At 40.0% G+C, this 23,705-nt stretch overlaps 1 protein-coding gene across 2 annotated transcripts in view; it reads right to left on the reverse strand.

Annotated features, from left to right (window-relative positions):
• gramd1c (GRAM domain containing 1c) overlaps positions 1-20,194 on the reverse strand; it is a 105,492-nt gene extending 85,298 nt beyond the window's left edge. Inside the window, exons 1-2 of one of the 2 annotated variants that reach the window (XM_039744098.1) lie at positions 20,042-20,194; positions 7,081-7,185 (exon numbers count right to left, since the gene is read on the reverse strand). In XM_039744098.1, the coding sequence (XP_039600032.1) occupies positions 7,081-7,161 (81 nt within the window). In that variant the 5' untranslated portion in view covers positions 7,162-7,185; positions 20,042-20,194. Of the gene's footprint in view, positions 1-7,080; positions 7,186-16,150; positions 16,325-20,041 lie in introns of those variants that run through there. The other variant, XM_039744099.1, reaches the window with a different exon arrangement.
• Positions 20,195-23,705: the final 3,511 nt, after the last annotated feature.

Genomic DNA, 23,705 nt, shown 5'->3' on the forward strand with positions numbered 1-23,705 from the left:
TAGAGAGAAAGAAACAATATTCACTCACGGGCAGTTATATGTTGCCATTGTCACAATGTAATTCCAAACACGGAATAAAAATTCAATGTGATATTGATGAAAAGGTAAAAGCGAAAAGAGATCAAATATATGGACATAGGTGATATGACAAAAGTGCGCCGCGCGAAATGCAGATAACATTACACGGCAACAGCAGCAAGCCAGCAGCTGATCGAGCAAGGAGAAGGTAAAAAAAGCTATGTGTTTCCCATTGTATCACCCTAGTCTAAATAAATAAAGAGATCTCATGTGGATGGGTCTTTTTGGGAACCAAAATTAGTTCTCCTAAGGCATCACTCACAAGACCCAATCTGGCACCTTGATTTTTAAAAGTGCACAGGACAAGTTTTGAGCTCAGCACTCACCATTGCACCACCATACCATCCTGTATATATGGATCTCCTATATACATTTTAACTTTAGCTTTTCTCTATTTTGTGGTTTATAATGAACACCTTTCAAAATAAATGTCAGCTGGCACACTTACAAATCACATGAAAGGCAATATTTCATCTAATGGTCTGTGTACTTGGTGTGTGGGTCTGTTTGTGTGTGTCCTGCGGTGGGTTGGCACCCTGCCCAGGACTGATTCCTGCCTTGTGCCCTGTGTTGGCTGGGATTGGCTCCAGCAGACCCTCGTGACCCTGTGTTCGCATTCAGCGGGTTGGAAAATGGATGGATGGGTCCTGTGCTTCTCAGCCTCAATCAAAAATACATCATCCATCAGACCTTCCAACTTGCATGACTGACTTCAGGGATGCAGGAACCAAAGTCAATCTCAGCAGTGCAGGGAGGAGGGAAGGCGTAAATCCCGGATGTGCTACAAATACATTTACACAGACACCCAGCATCACTCGTACACAACTCATTAGCAGTGGCCAATTACTTTAATCCTAAATCAGGAAAACAACTATGGAGACATAAGAACAGCAGGCAAACTCCTACAGTATGCAAATTTGAACCTAGGATTCTAATTATAGTACCTATGCATTTCATTTTGTTCATAACGCTGAGGTCTCTAATTATTTTAGCTACAGTACATGCTATATTAGTATGTCCAGATTTTTCATAACATTGAGTTACTCTTTTTTGAAAATAGCAGTATTATGTGCATTGCAGAAACCATCCCTGGTTAGGATGCCACCTACTCGCACTTCCACGCTCATATAGGACTAATATCAGTTGCCTTTCAGACTTAATATAATGTTATTACATATAATAAACATGTTACAATACCATTACAATAACTGCTGCTACTAAGTACTGTTGCAAGCTGCAAGAACAGTATGTACATTTTTTAAAAATAGCTTGGATTACACATTCACTGGTTTAACAAGAATCCTTCATTTATAACCTACTAGCATGTTACATGTTGAAGACAAATCCTCTTTAATAAAACCCTTGTGTGCGTCCAGGTGTCCGTGTGTGTGTCTCTTCTGGTGAAGTGTGCATGCGCGGGGCCACACAGCACGTGTTCAGTCTCTTCCTGTGCATTCCCTGTGCAGAGAAAGAGGCAGATACACACACAGGCGCGCGCGAGTCACACACACACACACACACACACAGCGGCGCACAAGTCACGTACACACACAGGCGTGCGGTGTCCGTGTGTGTGTCTTCTGGAGAAGTGCGCATGTGCGGGGCCACACAGCACGTGTTCAGTCTCTTCCTGTGCATTTCCTGTGCAGGAGAGTGACAGACACACACACAGGCGCGCGCGAGTCACACACACACACACACACAGGCGCGTGTGCGTCTCACACACACACACAGGCACGCGCGCGTCACACTCACACACGCATACGCGAGACACGCACACAGGCACGTGCGACAGACAGACAGACAGACACACACACACACAGGCGAGAGACAGACAGACACACACACAGACATAGAGGCGCAAGCTTAAGAGACACACACGCAGGCCCGCGAGTGAGACATACACACACAGGCGCACGCGTGCATTGTTGCAATGTTACTTTTCTTGGTTGTTTATTAAATGACAGATTTTTCAAATGTTCATTTTTTTCCCTGTGCTTAAAAATCATTAAAAAAAGAGTTTTTAGCGAGCGGGTCATAAGGCTATAGCGCAAATTCTTGCAGTGTTAGTTTTCTCAGTTGTTCAAGGTTTTCTTAGTGTTATTTAATGTTTTTACATTTAGTTTACTCTTACGTTGTGCTTTCTATGGTATAGTTAACTATATTTGTGCTTAAAACTTAAAAAAATATATATTTACATACAGTTCATACGGTCCGGAACGGATTAATTGTATTTACATACAATCCTATGGGGGAAATTACTTCGGTTCACCGAGGTTCCACTGTATTACTGTCAGACAAAATTACAGGCATTTTACGGAAATACAAACCAGTTTTACTGAGAGAAAAAATTAAAGGCACACAATAAAAATGACACATATTACAGTCACATACAAGGTCCCTTGCCATTTAATATAGACTGTTCATACAAATGTATATGCACTACTGTTCTAGCACCCGTTATTTTAACGGGCTTAATGTCTAGTAATAGAATAATTTAAAAATATTTGCTATCTCATTCCCTATATGTACCTTCAGCACCTTTCCTCTGTATCCGCGTGTTTCTGAACCTCTCTTCACTGGCACCCCAACTCAAATCTCTTGAGTGTACCCATATAGTCTGCTTCTCAGACTGTCATTATTTTTGAGACGCCTTTCTCTCCTCCTCCTCTCCAGTTTTATATCTCCCATCTTTCAAGGTGATTCTCTCAGCATGCCTCCTATGCCTTTTCTCCTCCTTGTGTGTCTCACACTCGAATTTCTCTTTTCGATCACATCACCAAAGCCAAACTGACCAATCACACCAAAGCCAAACTGACCAAACAGATTGTTCCAAGGGACTTTGGACACACATACAGATCCTAGGATTTAATTACAAAGTAGGTTATGAATACATATATATTAAAACTTTTCTTATTTATAAATTCATTAATTCATTCATTCATACCCACTTGTCCATTTTGGGGTATTAGTGGGCAACAGTATTTCCCAGCATCACTGAAAGTAAGGCAGGAAACAACCATGGACACAGGTCATTTGCAACCCATTCTCAGATCCTATAGTATATAGTAGCTATACAGCTATCATCCCTCTTCACCCCACTTCACTTTGTGGGTTTGGGGTCCCAATTTACCATGATAGATACAGAACATTATTTTTAATCCTTTGATACTAGATTGGTGAACTGGTGATTCTAAATTGGTATTGTGGGAGTGTGTGCGAATGGGCAGACTTTGGCTTGCTGTGACGCTTAAATTAACAAGGTGGGCTTGAGAATGTTGTGTTATGTTAGAAGAGTCTTATATGGTACCAACAAACATTGCACTAAAACATCAATATTGTGTCCTCCTTAAAAAAAGGACTTGAATGTAGCAAGCATAATCTAGTATAGCATCAGTTAAGGCTTTTCTTCTCAGTGTACATTGGTTGTAGGGATATAGCAAGGTATTCCAGTAATTCCAGCAGCCCGGCGTGCATACTGAAGCTGTTTTATAAAAAAAAATCTGGTAACACTTTAGTTCAGGTACTGCAAAAACACACCTATGTCTCATTTCCTCTTATGTAACAAGATCTTAACAAAGGCTTATTTTGGTCTTCATAACATCAGTTATTTGCATCTGTGCAGTATAGCATATTGACTTGACAGTAGATTTACTTGTTAATGTGAAGGAGTAATGGGTCTTATACTCAATATGTAATGTCAAGAGAAACATGTCTCAGTTAAGCCACCTGAGACCAACCAAAGTGAAGTTGTGTTAGTAGGTCACATTTCAGAGATGAATCACCTATCTACTGATGTTCTTACAAGTGTTCTACAAGACCCAATACATCTCTCTATTATAAAAATAAATCCTGGAAAGGAAAAGCAGAGCGACGAGACGTGATCTTCTCAGAAGACACTTAAAAGACCCACGAGACACAAACAATATCAAATAAGGGAGCACAGCCAGCAAAACATTCAGTCGTGTAAAGGCACGTAGCACACACAGATCCTGTGCTCTCAGCACATATAAAGCGTATAAGGATGATACGTTCTAGATGAAACGTCAACGATTAAGCAAAGAAGAAAGAGCAGCATGGAGAAAAGTGACCCAAAAGCATTGGAGAGAAAAAAGGCAGATAAGAGATTATGAAAGCAGTGACATTTGAAAGGCTCAAACAAACGATGGCGCGATACACATGCAGAAAAAGGTAAAGAATATGAAAGTAGTAAAATTCGAAAGTATTGTAGCGTCCCAGCCAGGCTGAAGCCTTTTCTGTTTTAAGTGACTGTTAGGTCCGATTGAGGGAGGGTGGAGTACAGCACGGAAGACTGATAGCGGGGTATTGATTGATGCGGTAACAGGAGGGGCGAGACGCAGGGGATGAGGGATTGGAGAGGGTGCTAGAAAGTTGTGTTTGGGGTTATGAAGTCGGCGATTGTCCAAGTTAAACTTTTGTGACACTTTATTGCATCAGTTGCAACAGTATCAAAAAACAGATAGTAAAGATCGCATTAGCGCAAACAAAAGGAAATTGAAAAAATAGCAGGACAAAGCGAGGTCAGGAATAAAAGGCAAAGAGCAGAATACAAAGTCTTTTCACCTTCACATCATTCAATGCACAAAATGTAGATTTACACAATAATGGACCATACGCTATGAGAATCTGTGGTGCCGCAACAATTAAAACAACGACAAGTTTAATTTCAAAGAAAACACAATTCGGTCAGATGTATATTTATGATCACGGAGAAGAGAGCAGCAGAGACATGAAGTGGCTAAAAGGACAGCGGCTGTACAGGCTTTAAAATGATCGATGCTGCCCCCTTCACAATGCGAGCAGCGTTATACGTTCTGCGAGAAAGACATTTAACCACGCCCAGGGCCGGAAATAAAGGAGAAGTATTCTTTTTACAGTGTCATGCGAGACAAAGCAGTGGGTCATCATTTAAAACAAGTCCACGGACATCTAACCTAGCACTTGTTGGATTGCTTTTGGCAGACACGCTTCATGTGCTCCCAGCTTTTAAAACAACGATATGCGACAAGCAGAACATGAAGCTCGCCAGCAGCAGAAAAAAAGCAGATGATCCGACGGCATCTCCTTAGCATGCGTTCAGCCACGACCCCGCACACAACCCCTCAACAACGCGAGCAGCAGCGTTATACATCCTGCGAGAAAAAGGTGGAACCACGCTCTGGGCCGGAAATAAAGGACAAGTATTGTTTTTACAAAAGTTTTTAAAGTAAAAGTGAAAATAATGCATATGTAACAATTCCCATAAAAATAACAATCTCTTTAAATTGTATATCTGCCAAACTAAACACAGGGGTGGGCGAGCGAAGCCCCCTAGTAATAGAAAATAAAATGGGCAAGAAATCTATTTTTGTGGTACCTAAACTAGTGTTACCAAAAATTTGTAGTACGATGTGCAGAGTGAAATCAAGATGGGTCCAACTGCAGCCCACAATACCTATGACGTCAGTCATACGTCACCCACAACATCACAGAATGCACACAACGATAATCATAAAATGCCCTGTGATGTCATCCTTAACAACACATTTATGTCAGTTGATTTACTCAACAGTCATCATTATTTGGGTCAGTTAACCATCTGACAACCTTAATCTTAACCATGGTGTATCACAGCATATAATGTAACATCAGCAAACTCCTCAAGCGAGCAGAGCTCTGGAGGTCTGTACGTAGACTCGGAGCTCTGGAGGTCTGTACCTAGACTTTATTGACACGCAATGGCCACTTCATGACTGATGTTGTAGGTGTTACGTGATGTTGTGGATCTTATGAAACTCACATCATAGGTAATGCGTTCTGCAGTAACACGTTTTTGGTGAAATGAAGCTCCAAAAGTCACAACTTGCACATAGTGCCCCTCAGTGGAGGTGTTGGTGAATGCAATCAGAGCACATTTTTAGTTTGTGATTGAGGAGCCCAGTGTGCCCAGGCTCTATGTACTGTGACCATATGACTGATGACCTTAAAGCATCTGACAGACAAACTTTCAAATAGAGTAACTGCATAACTCAGCCTGTTTCAAATGATGCTTTTCATGGAGCATTGTAAAGACCAAATAGCCAAACATGTGCAAAAAGAAACAACACACAATTAATACTGAATAAAATGTGTTAACTACTATATAATTAAATAAAAAAGGAAAACAATGTACTACTGGAGACCCCATATCTGATGAGCTTCTTCAGTCTTGCCCATCTAGAAGGAAACCCTGAGCTGCATGGCTCTCTGCTTTAAATAGAGGAAACCATATTCTCCTCCCTTAACACACATTTTCTAAAGGTGAAATAACATACCATCCATCCATCCATTATCCAACCCGCTATATCTTAACACAGGGTCACGGGGGTCTGCTGAAGCCAATCCCAGCCAACACAGGGCGCAAGGCAGGAAACAAACCTAGGGCAGAGTGCCAGCCCACCACAGGAAATGACATACCCTACTTTATAAACCTTCTGAAGGCTACTTAGACTCACACTAATGGACCAGCAGTTGATACTTAACACTGTGACAGAGATCAACACGACTGCTGTGGTCAGACTGCTGCCCCAGACCATCAAGTTCAGGCTGAATTTGGGGGTTTAATTACTTTTCACTGTCTCTGCTGAGGCTGATTCTTCTGTTCAAGTTATCCTCTAAGCATGCGCACATTGGCAGCAGCAAACAATGATGTGCTTTCCTCTTTGCTGGGTCTCAACTTCATCCATACTGATGAAAAGCCCATTTCCTTTATAACATAACTTCTCATTCTGAGAATAGTTTCTAACATTTTCTGCAAACTAAAAATAACTGACAAAAATGAGGAATGAAACATAACTGTATTTGGCAAACTTTCACACTTATAGATGATCTTTTTTGGTCTTTCTAAATAACCCTGCACTCTATTCTAGTCTTATTGTAGATTAGGTTTCTGAATACAAATAGGAAGCACTGGATGACTAGATAACTGCAAAATAAACTCTTTGCAAAGGAGATAATTCTCACCTCAAATGGCTGCTCTTCTTCATTCTGCCGCTGGTCCACCATACCATTTGCAGTCACCCCCTGTTTGTGAACCTGAGCCATTGAATCGCCTTCGACACCCGTATCCTGCAGATGGTTACATAAAATGAAAGCATTACATGGACAGAATTGCCTGCAGAGACAATATTACTCTTGATTCCATTTTAACTGTAGTTTTTAAAGTTTTTCTTCTGTGTTATTACAATTCCTATGCCCCGGACCACTATAAAATGTTTTGATTTATTTTTGCACCCGTATCACATTTGAAGATGAAAAAGTCAAATTTTAATTTCTAAATAGGCAAAACATGTAGAAAAAGGGTCAAAAATCCAATATGATGATAAAAAGACCAAATAAGAAAACTGATCTCATCTTGTTCTGTTGTCAGACGAAACAGTAGCATGGTTGTGAAATTTCTTGTACCAGGCCACCTGAACAAGTTTATAGTTATAATTCTAATGATTTTACGTAATAAGCAATGGATGGGTGAAATCGACAAATGCTGAGAAACTAAAGCCCTGACATGGCTAGGCTATGGTCACTAAACCAAGCCAATGCATTAGCGACCACACCCACATTTTCCCAGCAAAACACTTTGACTATTAGAGTGGTCACTTCAATGAGCAATGGTGAGAGGAAGTGACCAAAATAGGCGGCTCTATCCGAAGAAGAAAAGGTCATCACGAGGGAAAGGGATCAGGTATAAATTATTACACCAGACCAAATGGACAGCTCGTGTATCAAATAAAAAACATCAGGTCTACCTTGATTACTTAGATTTCAACCCATCTTAGATACAGCTAGTATGTTTTATACTTAGGGAATGTTTAGGGAAACATATACTTAGTAGCCTATGTTTAAGGAAACATTTCTGCACAAAACTAAGTCTCTCATATGAGGTCATTTAAAGTCTCTAGTTAACCCAGTGCACACATCTTTCAAGTTTGGATGGATAGCCAAATCTTCTCAAAGACACTTAAGTGAATTCAGAGATGTGGGGAGCTGGAGCCTATGAGAGCAGCAATGGGTGGCAAACCACAAAACAGCACTGGAACAGAACTTCACTGGCTCTAAGGACCCACTAAAGCACGGTCAATAGTTACTATGCGTGTCTTTGAGATGAGGGAGAAAAACTGGAATAAGACAAGACAAATCTACATACCGACAAGAAGAACATGCAAACTCCATCAAGCCAATGAGTGGGTCAGAATTCTGAACCAAAACACTAGAAAGATAGGCCAGCATTAGTGCCCATTGATGATAGTAATAATAATAATAATCTCTCTATTATAAAAAGAAATCCTGTCCTGGAAAGTAAAAGCAAAGCTACGATACGTGATCTTCTCGGAAGACATTTAAAAGACCCGCGAGACGAAAGAGACTTGCCACGGTGCGTCTCACGGGAACATAGAACGAGATTCTTGCAAGACACGCCCTATTTACAAGCAATATCAACAAATAAGACCACGGGCAGAAAAAGCAAATCAGTAGAGTAAAGGCAGTCACGCAGCACACACAGCTCCAGGACTCTCAGTGCATATAAAGTGTATAAGGTAAATACGGTAGAAATGAATTGGGTAGACATGAAATGAATAGGGTATGTCGACAACTAAACGAAGAAGAAAGAAAAGCGCGGAGAAAAGAGACCCATGGCCGCAGAGCGTCTCACCGGGGACCTTAAACATGAGACTTTGTGCCAGGTCCGTCTCGCGATGATGTGGAACATGGGATTCTTGCAAGACACGCCCTACTTACAATCAATCTATACTAATAAAAGGCAAAGCCCTCACTGACTCACTCGCTCACTCACTCACTCACTGACTGACTGGCTGACTGACTGACTCATCACTAATTCTCCAACTTCCCATGTAGGTAGAAGGCTGAAATTTGGCAGGCTCATTCCTTACAGCTTACTTACAAAAGTTGGGCAGGTTTCATTTCGAATGGTAAATAATGGTAATAACTGGAACCTATTTTTCTCCATATAATGTAATGGAGTTCAGCTCAATGGCCGTGGGGGGCAGAGTTTCGTGTGACATCATCATGCCTCCCACGTAATCACGTGAACTGACTGTCAACGCAGTACGTAGAAAACAAGGAGGAGCTCCAAAAAGCGCTGAAGAAAACATGCACTATACAATTGAGAAGGCAGCGAAACAATTAGAAGCGAGCGAGTCACACATACAACCATATTCATGAGTGCAGCTACTTCGGAAACAAAGCACGGTGTAAACCTCTCTCTACAGTTTCTCCACACTCTAAATCCTCCAGGCACTACTTACAAAAGGTTACATCGACAATCATGTTACGTTATTTTAAAAATGTTTCCTTTTCTTAGCACAAGCACAGCTGAGAAGCTTTGATGCATGTGCTCCATAACGCGTTAAAAATAGCATTTAATCACACTTTGCATTCCAAGCAAAGGGGAACTTCTGTCAATGCATGATTTCCTGGTACACCGTTTACATTGATGCACACATCAGAGCTACAAAAATGTAACAGTCGGAAGAAAACGCGTTGCTACGACTGATTGGAGGAAAATTTCATTTCAAAAGACTACCCGACGAAAGCCTTGATAAAAGCGTGGTTTTGTGCATATATATATATATATATATGTATATATATGTGGATGTGTATGTATATATATTGTATATATGTGTGTATATGTGTATATATATGTTTATGTGTGTGTGTATATATGTATATATATATGACAGCAAAACTCATGACAATGACAATGCCAATCATGTTACGTTATTATTAAAATGTTTCCTTTTCTTTTTCATTACTTCTTTAACACACTACTTCTCCACTGTGAAGTGCAGGTATTTTGCTACATATATATATATGAATGACCTCCAAAGAGCGCTGAGACTTTTGATCACGTGAACGAGTCTGCAAAAAGTGGCGTCTCCTGCCCTGCAAAAGTCGAGCAGCCAGCGCGCGTGCATAGCTGTGCCGGCCTTTGAGACGCTGACTGCGCTTCTGCCTTAAGTCAAAGTGAGCACTTTTAATTTTTTTCCTCCTCCCCCTGAGCTATAGCCCAGACAAGTGCAAACACGGGACCCCTTTTCTACACCGTGGCAAACTAATATTAAGGCAGCACTTTCTTTTTGCAGTATACGATTATGAGGTTGTCAGCTCGAATTATGAAGACACGCACAGGAGTGGAGGACTGACAGTGCCATCACAGCCGATTAATGGCAGGGACGTCTCACCAGTCTACACAAGACCCACCGCGACTGTCCCCAAAAGGCGATCATAACGTCAGCGAACAGATCTCTCTATACTATATAAAAGAAAAAGGCAACTTTCCTTTCTTTACACCTTTTTTCCTTTTATCCCAAACCAAACCCTTTCTCTCTTAACACTGCAGAGGACACAAAACTAATTTTCTTTAATTGCTGGTAATGCCGGTAAGGCACATTACCAGAGGCAGAAATTTGGACGTTCACATGGAAAATGTAATTTCTATACCACAGCCGTCGTGTAGCGCCTTTCAAAAGGGATCTACTACCGAGAGATCATCCATATACATTTTAGCTGCTGTTAGTACTACTTACCTGTTGTGTTACACCGTCTTTAAAATGTGGTTTACCCGCAACCACTCCAGTAGGGCTCAATGTACCTGTACTATAGACACACATATAGACACATACATATATATATACACATATATACCTGTGTGTATGTTTGTATGTATGTGTGTGTATATATAATGTAGATGGGTTTGTATATATATAAGTGTATATGTAGATATGTATGTGTATATATATGTATATATGTATGTATGTATGTATATATATATATATATATATATATATATGTGTAGACTCAAACCCATTATGAGAGCAGCAATCCAAGCTGTGAGAAAACAGTAAAAAGGAGGCGTGTCAGACGTGGTACATTTTCTGATGCAGCTACCGAAAACAACTTCGTGACGCTGCCGCCAAATACACAAAACAATTACTTTGACAATCATGTTACGTTATTTTTAAAATGTTTCCTTTTCTTTTCATAACTTCTTTAACACACGACTTCGCTGCGAAGCGCGGGTATTTTGCTATATATATATAAGAGAAAAAAGAGCAAAAAAGAATAATCGAGGTGCAAATTCAGAAATAAGGAAAGTAATTATCAGTCTGGAACAAGTGTAATTGGAAAAAAAAGCACGTCCAATCCGGCTCAGAATTAAAAGACAGAGTAAAGACAAAGTAGAACTTCATAAAGACGTTTACAAACATTGGCGCTAAACACATGCAGAGCAGGTTGGAGATTATCAAAGCAGTAAAATTAGAAAGGCTCAGAAAAAAAAAACGTTGGCACGATACACATGTGCAGAAAGATAAAGAATATGAAAGTAGGAAAATTAGAAAATATAAAAAAAGAAAGTAAAAATCGCAGTAGCGCAAACAAACAAACTGCTTCATTTAACTATGCACCCGTCTAACTTTGGTTTTGCACAATAATCACTACACTATTGCACCTTAACACTTAATTCTACTTTATTCACATAATTTTACTTATTTATTATGTTCTACTATACTGGTGTCTTTCAATCTATGACTTTTTGTTAATCTAACTGATATTCTTCTAACTTTGTACAGTTTTTTGATAAGCGGATCCGTATGCATTTTACTGCGTGTTGTCCTGTATAACTATGCTTGTGACAAATAAAGAATCTTAAATCTTGAATTTCAAAAACGAAGTTTACCTCATATGCAGTTGTTGGTTACTTTGTAAAAAAAAATATTAACTGCTGATGATGTAGCTCGTTTTGTCTGTGCTGAAATTCCAAACAGAGAAACCTATCCTGAATTATGGTACAAAGTCATTAAACACATGTCTCACTGACCTCATTAAAAAGATTCAGCACCATGGGACTCGCAAGATTATAAATATTGTTTTTACAGAAGTTCAAAGAAAAAAAAATCTTAAAAGTGTGTATTTGGAAAACCAAACACGGGGGTTGGTGAGTGAAGCGAGCAGGGGGCGAAGCCCTCTAGTAATAATAATATTAATAATCATCATAAACTAATTAATAAAAACACTCTCACACCTACTAAATCTAATTTAGGGTCACAGTTCACTTAGAAGCACTGGGCAGAAGGCAGGAAACAAAATGGACAGGGTTCCAAGCCCACCTCAGAGCCCACACACCCATTTGGGCTTATTTGGGACCACCTATCACAACCATCACCAGAATGACTTTGGTGATGTAGGTGGAAAGTGCAAAATCCATACATACTGATTTCAGGATGCTAGAAATGTTAGGATGTGCAAACAATTATAATAATAATAATTATTATTATTATTATTATTATTAACATCATCATCAGTGGGTAATACTAAAATACCAAAAATTATTAATTACTAAAATAATAATAAATGCGACATAGGAAATAAAGAAATATTTGTGTTGTATTTTACACTCTAAGTTGTCACCGTTATGGTGACAATGGTCACAATTAAAATGGATTGACACTTCATCCAACAGTCCTAATCCAACTCCAACTTTAGTTTTATTTTAATTATTTCTTAAAATATTGTTAAGGAGAGGATGGTTTGGTAAAGCTAAATTAATTTAGTTACAGCACAGTGGTTTGAGCTTTAATAAATGAATATTGGCAACACTTTAGAATAAGAAACTCTCTTCCCTCATTGTAGATAGATAGATAGATAGATAGATAGATAGATAGATAGATAGATAGATAGATAGATAGATAGATAGATAGATAGATAGATAGATAGATAAGGCACTATATAACAGATAGATAGATAGAACTTTATTTGTCCCCAGGGTAGTGAGAAGTCAAGCAAAATGACACATTTTATTGGCTAACTAAAAAGATTACAATATGCAAGCATTCGAGGCAACTCAGGCCCCTTCCTTCTTCAGGCATCACTACATTCATAATGGATAACACAGTACGACATCCTAGTACTACTTTGTCCCCAGGGGATTTTTTTTTTTTTCCAGAAGCTCTTTAAATGAATACATACATACATAGAAAAAAAAAAATATATATACACACACACTTTGGTCAGAACACACACCAGGATGACTATAAAACAAGAAAATTAAAAAGAGAGAAATGTTCTGACTTGGTAGTCACAGTCACAGTGTGTCATTATGCAGACATATTGCTATTGGTATAATGTGGAGTTTGCATGTTCTTTCCATGTTTCCATGGGTTTTCTTTTAAATATTTCAATTTTTCTGTACGTTAGCATATTTGCCAGTTCCAAATTAGCCCTGTTGTGTGCATAAGTGGACCCTGCTACTGACTTTTGTATTGTCCATGGCCAGTTCCTGCCTTGCATTCGGTGCTGCAGGGATAGACTCCAGCCACCTGTGACCCTGAGTTGGATGACATGGGTTTCAGAGTGATAGGTCACTTTAGAATGGCTAAAATGGCTTGCTGTAGTACAACTAATAGTCGCGTATTATAACATAATTCAAACTTGGTACACTTGTTACATACCAGTGTAGGATTTATAGATGCACTAAAGATGCCAGCTATTTTATAGTGTCATGTGTATTGGGCAATTTAAAGTCCACCCAGTTAATGCAGTGTGCACAGCTTTGAACTTTGGAGCATTTGTAAAGGTCTTATGGAACTGATCTAACATAAACACAGATAAGTAACCTTTGGTGTATGGTAGGACTAGGACAAAAAAGTGTCCATTTTAACATAGCAGAGCAGTAACAAAAGAGGTCAGCAAATGGTGGCCCCCATTTTAAAGTGTTGCCCAAGTAAATTTACTTGCTAAAGATATTCAAGACACATTTATGAATATTTATTTTTTATTTGCTTTAGCTTATTATTTATTATACAGTATAGCTTTGTACAAATGCTTTGCAAATGGCTAAAATGCACTGAACTGCACTTTGATGGATTTTGAAATTTCAGCAAGTTGCCCTCAAAATAAATGTTGAGGGGGATGATAAATTAGTCAGTCAGTCTCCAACCCACCATATCCTAACTACTGGGTCACGCAGGTCTGCTGGAGCCAATCCCAGCCAGCAGAGGGCGCAAGGCAGGAACAAACCCCGGGCAGGGCGCCAGCCCACCGCAGGGCACACACACACTAGGGACAATTTAGGATCGCCAATGCACCTAAGCTGCATGTCTTTGGACTGTGGGAGGAAACCGGAGCACCCGGAGGAAACCCAGGCAGACACGGGGAGAACATGCAAACTCCACGCAGGGGAGGACCCGGGAAGCAAACCTAGGTCTCCTTACTGCGAGGCAGCATGATAAATTACTAAAAGTGTAACTCGTGAAGAAAACAAAATAGTCCATCTCAACTGGTACATATAATAAATTCAATTATGAGGACTTTTATACATAATTGTATTTGTAAATGTCAATTTTGACAGACACCAAAACGTGTCAAGGTGTATGTGTAACCAGATTGGTAGTAGTCATTAGACAGTAAACAGAACCTTAAGTTGCTTGAGCATTTTCAACGAGCATCAAGAGATAGTTTTTTTAATTTTATTTTGAGGGATTGTTTTTGACATATAACAAACGGAAATATCAAGGTTTTTCAGAAGGCCTCGTTTCGCTATATGGAATAAATATCCAGGATGCAGAATGCGCAGCGTTTGTCCAACAAATTAACAGAAGAGTGGAAACAAGACAGCAAAAATTGTTATCTCTTTTAGGAGGTGCTCTCCTTAACTTTAATGTTAATAATTTGTTGCGAGTAATGGCCACACTTCCAAGTGCATCTTGCAGTGTTGAGGGAGTTTATTCATCCATAAATAGGATCAAGACGCATTTGAGATCTTCAGTGTCATTAGTTCGTCTCAGCAACTTGACTGTCTTATCATCTGAACACGATCTTGCAGAAAATCAAAAACGTGACGAAATCATAGACTACTTCAATTTAAAGCCCCGACGTCTGTCCTCTTTACAGATTTTGTATCTGGACTACTATTTGCCCCCTTCCTGATTTCTTATTCTTTTGCATGTTTTTCACACAGGGCCATGTAGGTTTGGATTTTTTTTTCTCCCTAAATAATAAAAACCATCATTTAAAAACTGCATTTTGTGTTTACTTGTGTTATATTTGACTAATGGTTAAATGTGTTTGATGATCAGAAACATTTTGTGTGACAAACATGCAAAAGAATAAGAAATCAGGAAGGGGGCAAAGAGTTTTTCACACCACTGTATGTTTTGGAAAAGTACCCTTGTATATCTTACTAAAAACTAGAACACCCACTTTTACAAACGCCCACCCTAAAATCTGCTCCTAGCTGCGCCCCTGCTTGTATGTGATGTTTTTTCTGTATGCAGTTTTGTTATTGAGAATATTTATGGAATTGCTTCAGATGTATTATTAATAAGCACGTGGATCGTAACGTTTTGTGTATGGAATATTGCTAGGGCAAATACAGTGTCTGCCGTTAATTTGTACGTGTCTTCAACTTCATTACCATTCCGAGGATCGTGTGCATTGACTTGTCTATAAGCGATGCGCTACCTTGAGATTTTTTCCCTCCTCATTTCGCAACAGGTTATAACGGGACTCTACTGGGAATTATGAGCTGGAACAGAAAGAGCTCGACCTGCCTTCCTAGTATATGGTAAACAGTCCTCGCTTCACGTAGATTGCTTTGGTCTGGTGTTCTTAATGGTGAGTGTTTTATTTAAATAAAAAAGGTTGTTTTTAATAAACAGAAGGAGTGAATGTTTATCGTCTTTATCGACAGCCGGACACCTGCATCAAGCGAAGTTAAGAAGCGTCTTTATGTTTCCCGCAACGCAGGGTCTTTTCGCCTGCGGCGTGACAGGCAGTGTCCCGGTATGTTATTGTATAGAACTTTTAAATATGTGGATGAAAATAAATCTGAAGAAGCAGGTCACAGCTTCAACGTGCACAACATAACTTCTATCTATTCTCACGTGACTGAGACCGTCTTGCATGTTCTATTTGCATGTACAATGGCCTTTTGTCTTCATGCACTCGCCCCGCGGCGACCCCATTTCTGCCTTGTCTGTATCTTGAATTTACTTGACAAAGTTAAACAGACACTAACCTGTTGGGACCCCAAACCAGTCACCACAGTGCGGGATGCCTGGCGCTCCAAGCAGCTGTGGATTTTAACGTTAGTCGTCTTCTGGTCTTCTGACGACCTTCGGAGTTTGTAGGTAAAAGTGTCACCCCTACCTCTCCACCCTCATCTGTTCACCGATTGGCACCGACAACTCTAGCGTATACCCATTAACAAGGAGAGACTCCAGAGGAATACACAGCGACCGTTGTCTGCCTAAGAACAAGGAAAAGATCCTCCCTCAGAGGCAAAGGTACGATCCACCCTCAAGTGCCGCGGCTCATCCTGGTGGGACTCATTCTGGAGTGCTGGCAGCAGGTAACGAAACGGGATCCGCCGAGTGTAGATAGAGTTACACACCGTACAAAGAGGTGAAATTTAATTAAAGGCGTAGTAGGAGAATAACCTGAGACCCTAATGATGGGGTTTACGAAGTGCAAACAAAAACTATCATTAGGAAGACGGCGCGAAATGGAGAGACCTGTTAGTGGCAATCGAGGGCATCCCCGTTAGTGCGATTAACTACAGTTAGGGCCGTTAGGACAGTTAAGATGTTCTGCGAACTAGATACAAATAAAGGATAAAATTAGAATCAGAAATTTTAAGAAAAGCTCTCACCGTAACCCACATTAAAAGCTCGTTGCGTTGTATTTATGTAGGTTTAGTTAAAACAGATGGACATGTTCTAGTTATCTCCGACAAGTTTTCAACCAAGGTAATCAAGCTAACTTTATATTGGTAATATTTCTTTAGTCGGAATACTCTCCTTGCTTTTCCCACAATGCTAAAGATGTTTAATAATAAAAACTACACGATCCTTAAATGGGCATTCAAAGGTAATGTAACTTCAAACGCAGAAAAATTTGCATCTCCTGCTGAGCTGAACCAATATTCATGTAGCTCCAGAAGTACAGCCGCTTTACTTTGGGGCGGTGATGACGTCACCGTAACGCTACGGTAACCGATTTATTACGTGTCTCTCAAGAGCAAGCAGTGTTTACCTTTACGTGAGGGGAAAGGTCTCTTGATCTAGCTTGTGGCCATCTGTAGTATAGGTTTCAAACACACACACACACACACACACACGCACACACGCACAGACACACACAGACACACACACACGTGAATTGGATCGAGTGGGTTAGAATGCTATGCGCCGTAATTAACAATACGATCATTTGTTCTGCGCGAATACTCTGAGACTTTTGGTAATAGAACAAATTTCCCCGAATTCTACAAGTTTTGGTAATAGTCTAACGGCGCCTGCGCGAAGTGCACCGAAGCTTGGTTTGCTGAACCTGTAATATTTGCATTTCAAATTTTTTGCCTAAACCCTCAATGGATTATGGCGGCGGAAAAAGTGACTCAGGCACATTAAAATGTTTTGTTTTCAGAATTTTGCATGGGGGGCGGGGGGGATCTGTTTTTTTTCTTGTTGCAGTAAGACAAAGATGAATGTTAAAAAATTTCTGCCTCTTACTAACACCGAAAAATGAGTCATTTTAGAAGAAGTTGTTTGCATGTTCCCTCCATGCCTGCTGTGAGTTTAACTCACCCATTTCCAAATACGTGTTGGTAAGTACAAGTAGTTTAAGGTGGTCCTGCTTCAGTGAGGATGTGTGGACCCTGCTATGAACTGACGTTCCAGTATCAATTAGATAAAGAGCTTTCAGAAAAGAGATTCTGTTTAAAATAATGTCTTCAGCCTTCCTACCTTCAACAATGTTGAAACTCAAATACACCATCTGAGAAATTTGCCTTTTCAATGTTTGCTAATTTCCTTTGTGTTCTTATAGAAAAAAAAAATTTGAACTACCATATGTAGTATTAAGCTGTGACTTTTAAATTAACCACCAAATAATTTGCAGATATTTCCTGCTGTATTACATGGATTATGTGCAAGTTGTCATTCTACTGTATAATAATAATTTAAAATGTAGTATCACAAGTTATAATGTAAAACAGTATTTCAATATTTGTGGCAAAATTTGATTTTATTTCACAACTGGCTTAAATGACATTGCTCTTTTCATTTCGGAGATATGACGCTTCAAAGATGTCGAACATCAAGCTAACTATTTTGATGTTACAATAAGGGTTGGTTGAAGGAAATTCAATACGTCTGTTTTTTTTTTATACTACTATAAAAATCTTTCCAGGCATCATCTCAATACATAAAGTAAATTAACATTAAAATGAAATAAATCACTTGTGTGAAAAGACATATTGGACCATGTGGAATATTATGAATTTAACATTTTCTTTCTTGCCACTGGTTGCAATAGTTTCTTGTTTTGTTTATGTCTCTCTATTATACAGAAAAATCTTTTTATGCGATGAGACATTTTAGGAGACGAGACCAGACTTTTTGGAAAAGATTTTTTCAAGTCCCGTGAGATGAGAATATTGCCATGATATTTTTAAAAGTCACACCCTCCTCTCAAACATTTTCAAACAAGACCACGGTACTGTCACCTCTCAGTCTTGTGAATGCTTTTGTCAGCCACACTTCCTGCGCTCTCAGCTCTTATAAATTTTAACGTTTTCCTCACTTTAAGTTCCTAATTAAAGGAGACATATTATGTCCAAATCTTATTGAAGAATTTCATCGCAAAGGGTTATCAACAGAAAAAATGAGTACACAGGCAATCCTAGCACCGAGAAACAAGGAAGTCAAACGAATTTACGCCAAAAATGTCAATCGGTAGCATGGCAAAATGGTTAAATGAATATCAATAGACTATCCTGAAACAGTTGGTGCGGAAGATGAAAACATCAACTTACAATATCACAAAGAATATCTACAACCGTTAACACTGTCCGGTCTTCCATCACACGAATTACTGTAGAAAGAAGGATGTATCCAAGAAAGGTAATGTAGTACATCTCCCGCGGATAACATTAGACACCAAAGGAGATCTTGATCTGCCATTCGTATTAAAACGTTAACAGTTTCCCATTAGAATAGCTTTTGCAAAGACAATTAGATAGATAGATAGATAGATAGATAGATAGATAGATAGATAGATAGATAGATAGATAGATAGATAGATAGATAGATAGATAGATAGATAGATAGATAGATACTTTATTAATCCCAAGGGGAAATTCACATAATCCAGCAGCAGTATACTGATACAAAGAAACAATATTAAATTAAATAGTAATAAAAATGAAAAAAATGAAAAAAATTAAAATAAATTAAAATAAAAATTAACAAATCTCAGAGTTAAACATTCGAAAAAGTCGTTTTATTTAATAGAGAGGAAGCAACGAAATGCAATTTCCGGCAGTTATATGTCACGTGGATGCAAATGTAACACTTCACATGAAAATTAAAATCTGTTTAAATTGTACATCCACATCCCCATATGAGAGTTGCAGAACCACAAAGAGGCTAGCTCGTAGCATGGCCAGGGGGTTGGCGAGCAAAGCGAGCAGGGGGCAAAGCTCCCCAGTTTTTATTAAAATTCTGATTGGTGATATCACATTTGCTAACTTTTTGTGTATTTGCTTTTTATTTTGGTGTTCTCTTCTTGGTCACTGTTGCAAAGCGTCTGTTTAGACAGCTGGTTTATGTGCTGTGTGAAAGGTGACATTCAATTCAGTTCAGTTTATTTTTGTATGGCTCTCTTCACAGAGTTCAAACCCAGAGTGCCGAAACAATTACAAACTTTATAAATTAATATTTATATAATTAATCCAGTAGCCATCCTATATAACATCTTAAATGTGCCTGAACGTTGTGTAAATAATGGATAGGCTTTGTGAGAGACTTTAGCATGTTAGCAGATCAAATTAGTTCCAAGTTAACAGGTTCAAGGTTATTGACACAAAAAGTTTAGTTCCCAATCTCATTTCATGGTGTTTACAAACCTTTGCTTTGTCTGATGATCCTTGACATCCACTCCTTAAAGGCTAAAAAAGATCTCTGCATCTACTGCTCTTCTAAAAGCTGGTCCAGGAGGAGATGTAGGCTGCAACAGTTACTTTTGAGTTCAAAATTCTCACCAACTCCTGCTTTATCTGATGATCCTTCTGATACACCCCTAAAAAACAAACAAACAAAAACCAAAAAGAGACGTCTGCTACTCTTCTTAAAGCTGCTCCGGGAGGAGCTGTAAACTGTAACAATTACTCTCGTGTTTGAAATTTTCACCAAACATTGTTCCATGGATCAGTGTTGCCCAGGTGATGAATGTCCTCCAGTTTCATGTAATAACAGGGTTGCTTTTTCCGTCTAATTAAATTATTAATATTTTATTTTTGTTACTGTCCTGCTTTAAATAAGCCCTCACCTTAAGTTGTGATGCAACTGCAGCTGATTTCCCAGTAATTCAGACAAGCTCAGATCCACAATAATAAGCTATATACAGTGGCAAACCCCACAGAATCATATTTGCACATTCTGTGATGGGCTAGTTAACTGTTTAGCATACCCCTGCTGTTGGATGCCAAAACAATATCCTCTTCTGTAACTACTTTGGCTATACACCTATAGGTGCCGCAGTCTTTTTTTTTTTACATTTTTTAACCTGTGTGGGCATTAACCTCAGTTTGACAGGTGAATTAAATACTGGTAATTTGTACATCTCACAAGAGGTTACAGTGGATTAAGATTCAAATCAGGTTTTACACTAGATGAAATCCGAGACCATGGTCCTCAGCCGGAAAAGGGTGGAATGCCCTCTCAGGGTTGGGGGAGAGATCCTGCCCCAAGTGGAGGACTTCAAGTATCTCGGGGACTTGTTCACGAGTGAGGGAAGAATGGAGCGTGAGATCGACAGGCGGATCAGTGCGGCATCCGCAGTGATGCGGGCTCTGCATCGGTCTGTCGTGGTGAAAAAGGAGCTGAGCCGTAAGGCAAAGCTCTCAATTTACCAGTCGATCTACGTCCCTACCCTCACCTATGGTCATGAGCTATGGGTAGTGACCGAAAGTACGAGATCGCGAATACAAGTGGCTAAAATGAGTTTCCTCCGCAGGGTGTCTGGGCTTTCCCTTAAAGATAGGGTGAGAAGCTCAGTCATCCGGAAGGAGCTCAGAGTAGAGCAGCTGCTCCTCCGCATCAAGAGGAGTCAGATGAGGTGGCTCGGGCATCTGATCAGGATGCCTCCTGGACGCCTCCCTGGTGAGGTGTTCCGGGCACGTCCAACCGGGAGGAGGCCCCGGAGAAGACCCAGGACACGCTGGAGGGACTATGTCTCCGGCTGGCCTGGGAACGCCTTGGGATTCTCCCAGAAGAGCTGGAAGAAGTGGCCGGGGAGAGGGAAGTCTGGGCCTCTCTGCCTAAGCTGCTGCCCCCGCAACCCGACCTCGGATAAGCGGAAGAGGATGGATAGATGGATGGAAGTTTGTAGGTGTTACAACTAGGAGTCCCAAAGTATACAAGTCCCTAAAGCATTTTCAAAAATGCACACTAGAGAGGGAAACCGTGTTAAAAACCCTGGCTGACATATAAGGGGCCCCATAGAATATTTATAAAATAACTCTGTGATGGCCAGTGCAATTTTCTACAATGTGGTGTGCTGGGCTGATAAGATCACTTCAAGAGAGGTCCACTGAATCAACCAGCCAATTGAAAGGGCAAGGTCAGTTATAGGACACATTCTGGACCCCCTGAAGGCAGTAGCAAAATAGAGAATTAAAACAAAACTGAGGGCCATTATGAACAATGCTGCACATCCTCTCTCTGACACACTAACACTGAGGACTTTCAGACAATTAATTACTCAGCAGAAGTGTATCAAGAAATGCTGCTGGGGCTCCTTTGTACCAACAACAATATTCCTGTATAATGCCTCACTGTGACTGCGACAGCCAAGTCAGGGGTTTTCTTTCTTTTTAAATTTTATTTCTTTTTAGTCATCCTACTCTGTGTTCAGACCATAGTTTGTGTGCATATATTGTTATGGATGGCCGGGGTCCTTGCCCGACCAGGACGCTCTTCTCTTGGAGGACCTGGGGAGTAAGCCTGGTCAGGACATTAACTTGCCTGGAATGCTAGATGGCAGCCCCCCCTTGGTTACAGCAGTGCCTAGGACTCCTGCAGGGCTTCATGGGAGTTGGAGTTTGGTGCTGCCCTGTTGGGATCTATGGGTGCTGCCAGTGGGGTGCTGTAGCTGCTACTGAGCCCTGGAAAGCAGCTTTTTCACCACACCCAAAGGTGCTGCCAGAAATAGGTCATCAAACACCTGCAACACTTCCAGGTGGCAGCCATCACTCTGAGAGCCAGAGTCGGGGGGAGGGAGACAAAGCTTGCTGAGGAGGAGTTGAGGAGAAAAAGAAAAGGATTAGGTTGTGATTGTGTTTGTGGGGAGACTGTATTGTGTACTTGTGGGAACAGAGAAGACGTGCCCACAAGTGAAGACACCAAATGAAATTAAGTGTGGTTTTGAAAGTGTGCCTCTAGTGTCTGTCTGTGTCGGGTTGGGTGGCTGGCACGCCCCGTAGAGTTGTCACAATATGTGTATTTTATTTATCTATCTATGTATGTATTTATTTGAGGAGCTCGAAATTGGCACTCCAAACCTCACACTGGTTCCATTCCATCTGAATTAGTGTGGTGTTGAGGTTTCTCCTGCACTCAGGTCCTAACCTGGGGTTCTGAGTTGGTTTGTTATTGGTGGGTGCGGCAATTTGCTGTATCAGCACATGCTCCTAACCTCCTCCTGGGGCAAACAAAGTTCTATCTATCTATCTATCTATCTATCTATCTATCTATCTATCTATCTATCTATCTATCTATCTATCTATCTATCTATCTATCTATCTATCTATCTATCTATCTAAGATTTATTCTTCACAAAAAATCCAACAAAGCTCTGTAGAGCACAGAGACACAAAATGGAGATACCTAAAACAGTACAACAAGCCAATGAAAACAAAGTCACAAAACAAGAATTCAAAGAGTGGTCAAAAGTCAGAGCCAACAATTCAGAAATACAGTAATTCACAATATGCAGAAAGGAAATTCAAAAGCTCACCAAAACTACAGGAGTTGCGGGAGACCCTCTGGATTTATAGGGCTTAGGATAGTCCGTAGCAGTGATTGGCAGGTGTCCCCACCTCTTGGGGGACCACCCACAAAACACATGGAACATAACACAGGCAAAGAAAAGGCAGCAGATCATTAACAAAAGTAACATTAACATAAATAATTGGCTCAACAAAGAACAAAAAGGACATAAAACAAGACGTTGAACCCCAGCCAGGGGAGGAACACTGGCTGAGATATAACAGTAGGGGTCTATAGGTTGAAGAGTTCGACTTACTTGAAGCCCAAGGATCACCGGTTCAGATCCTGCCATTTGCTTCCTATATTGGTCCAGACCATTTTATTTGACCTGCTTAAGATGAACTGCCTTAACATTCATTTCTGTACTTTGCAAATTACATGAAAATGTCTTTCTGAAGGTGTGTTCTCAGTGAAATTTGATATATAAAAATTAAAAAAAATGGAAAGATAATTTTTTATCACTAAAAAGTATTTTTAACCCAGTTTTTATTTCCTCAGTACAATCATGGAACTGCACAGACT

The sequence above is a fragment of the Polypterus senegalus genome, chromosome 2, assembly GCF_016835505.1.
Source record: "Polypterus senegalus isolate Bchr_013 chromosome 2, ASM1683550v1, whole genome shotgun sequence".
Taxonomy (NCBI): Eukaryota; Metazoa; Chordata; class Cladistia; order Polypteriformes; family Polypteridae; genus Polypterus; species Polypterus senegalus.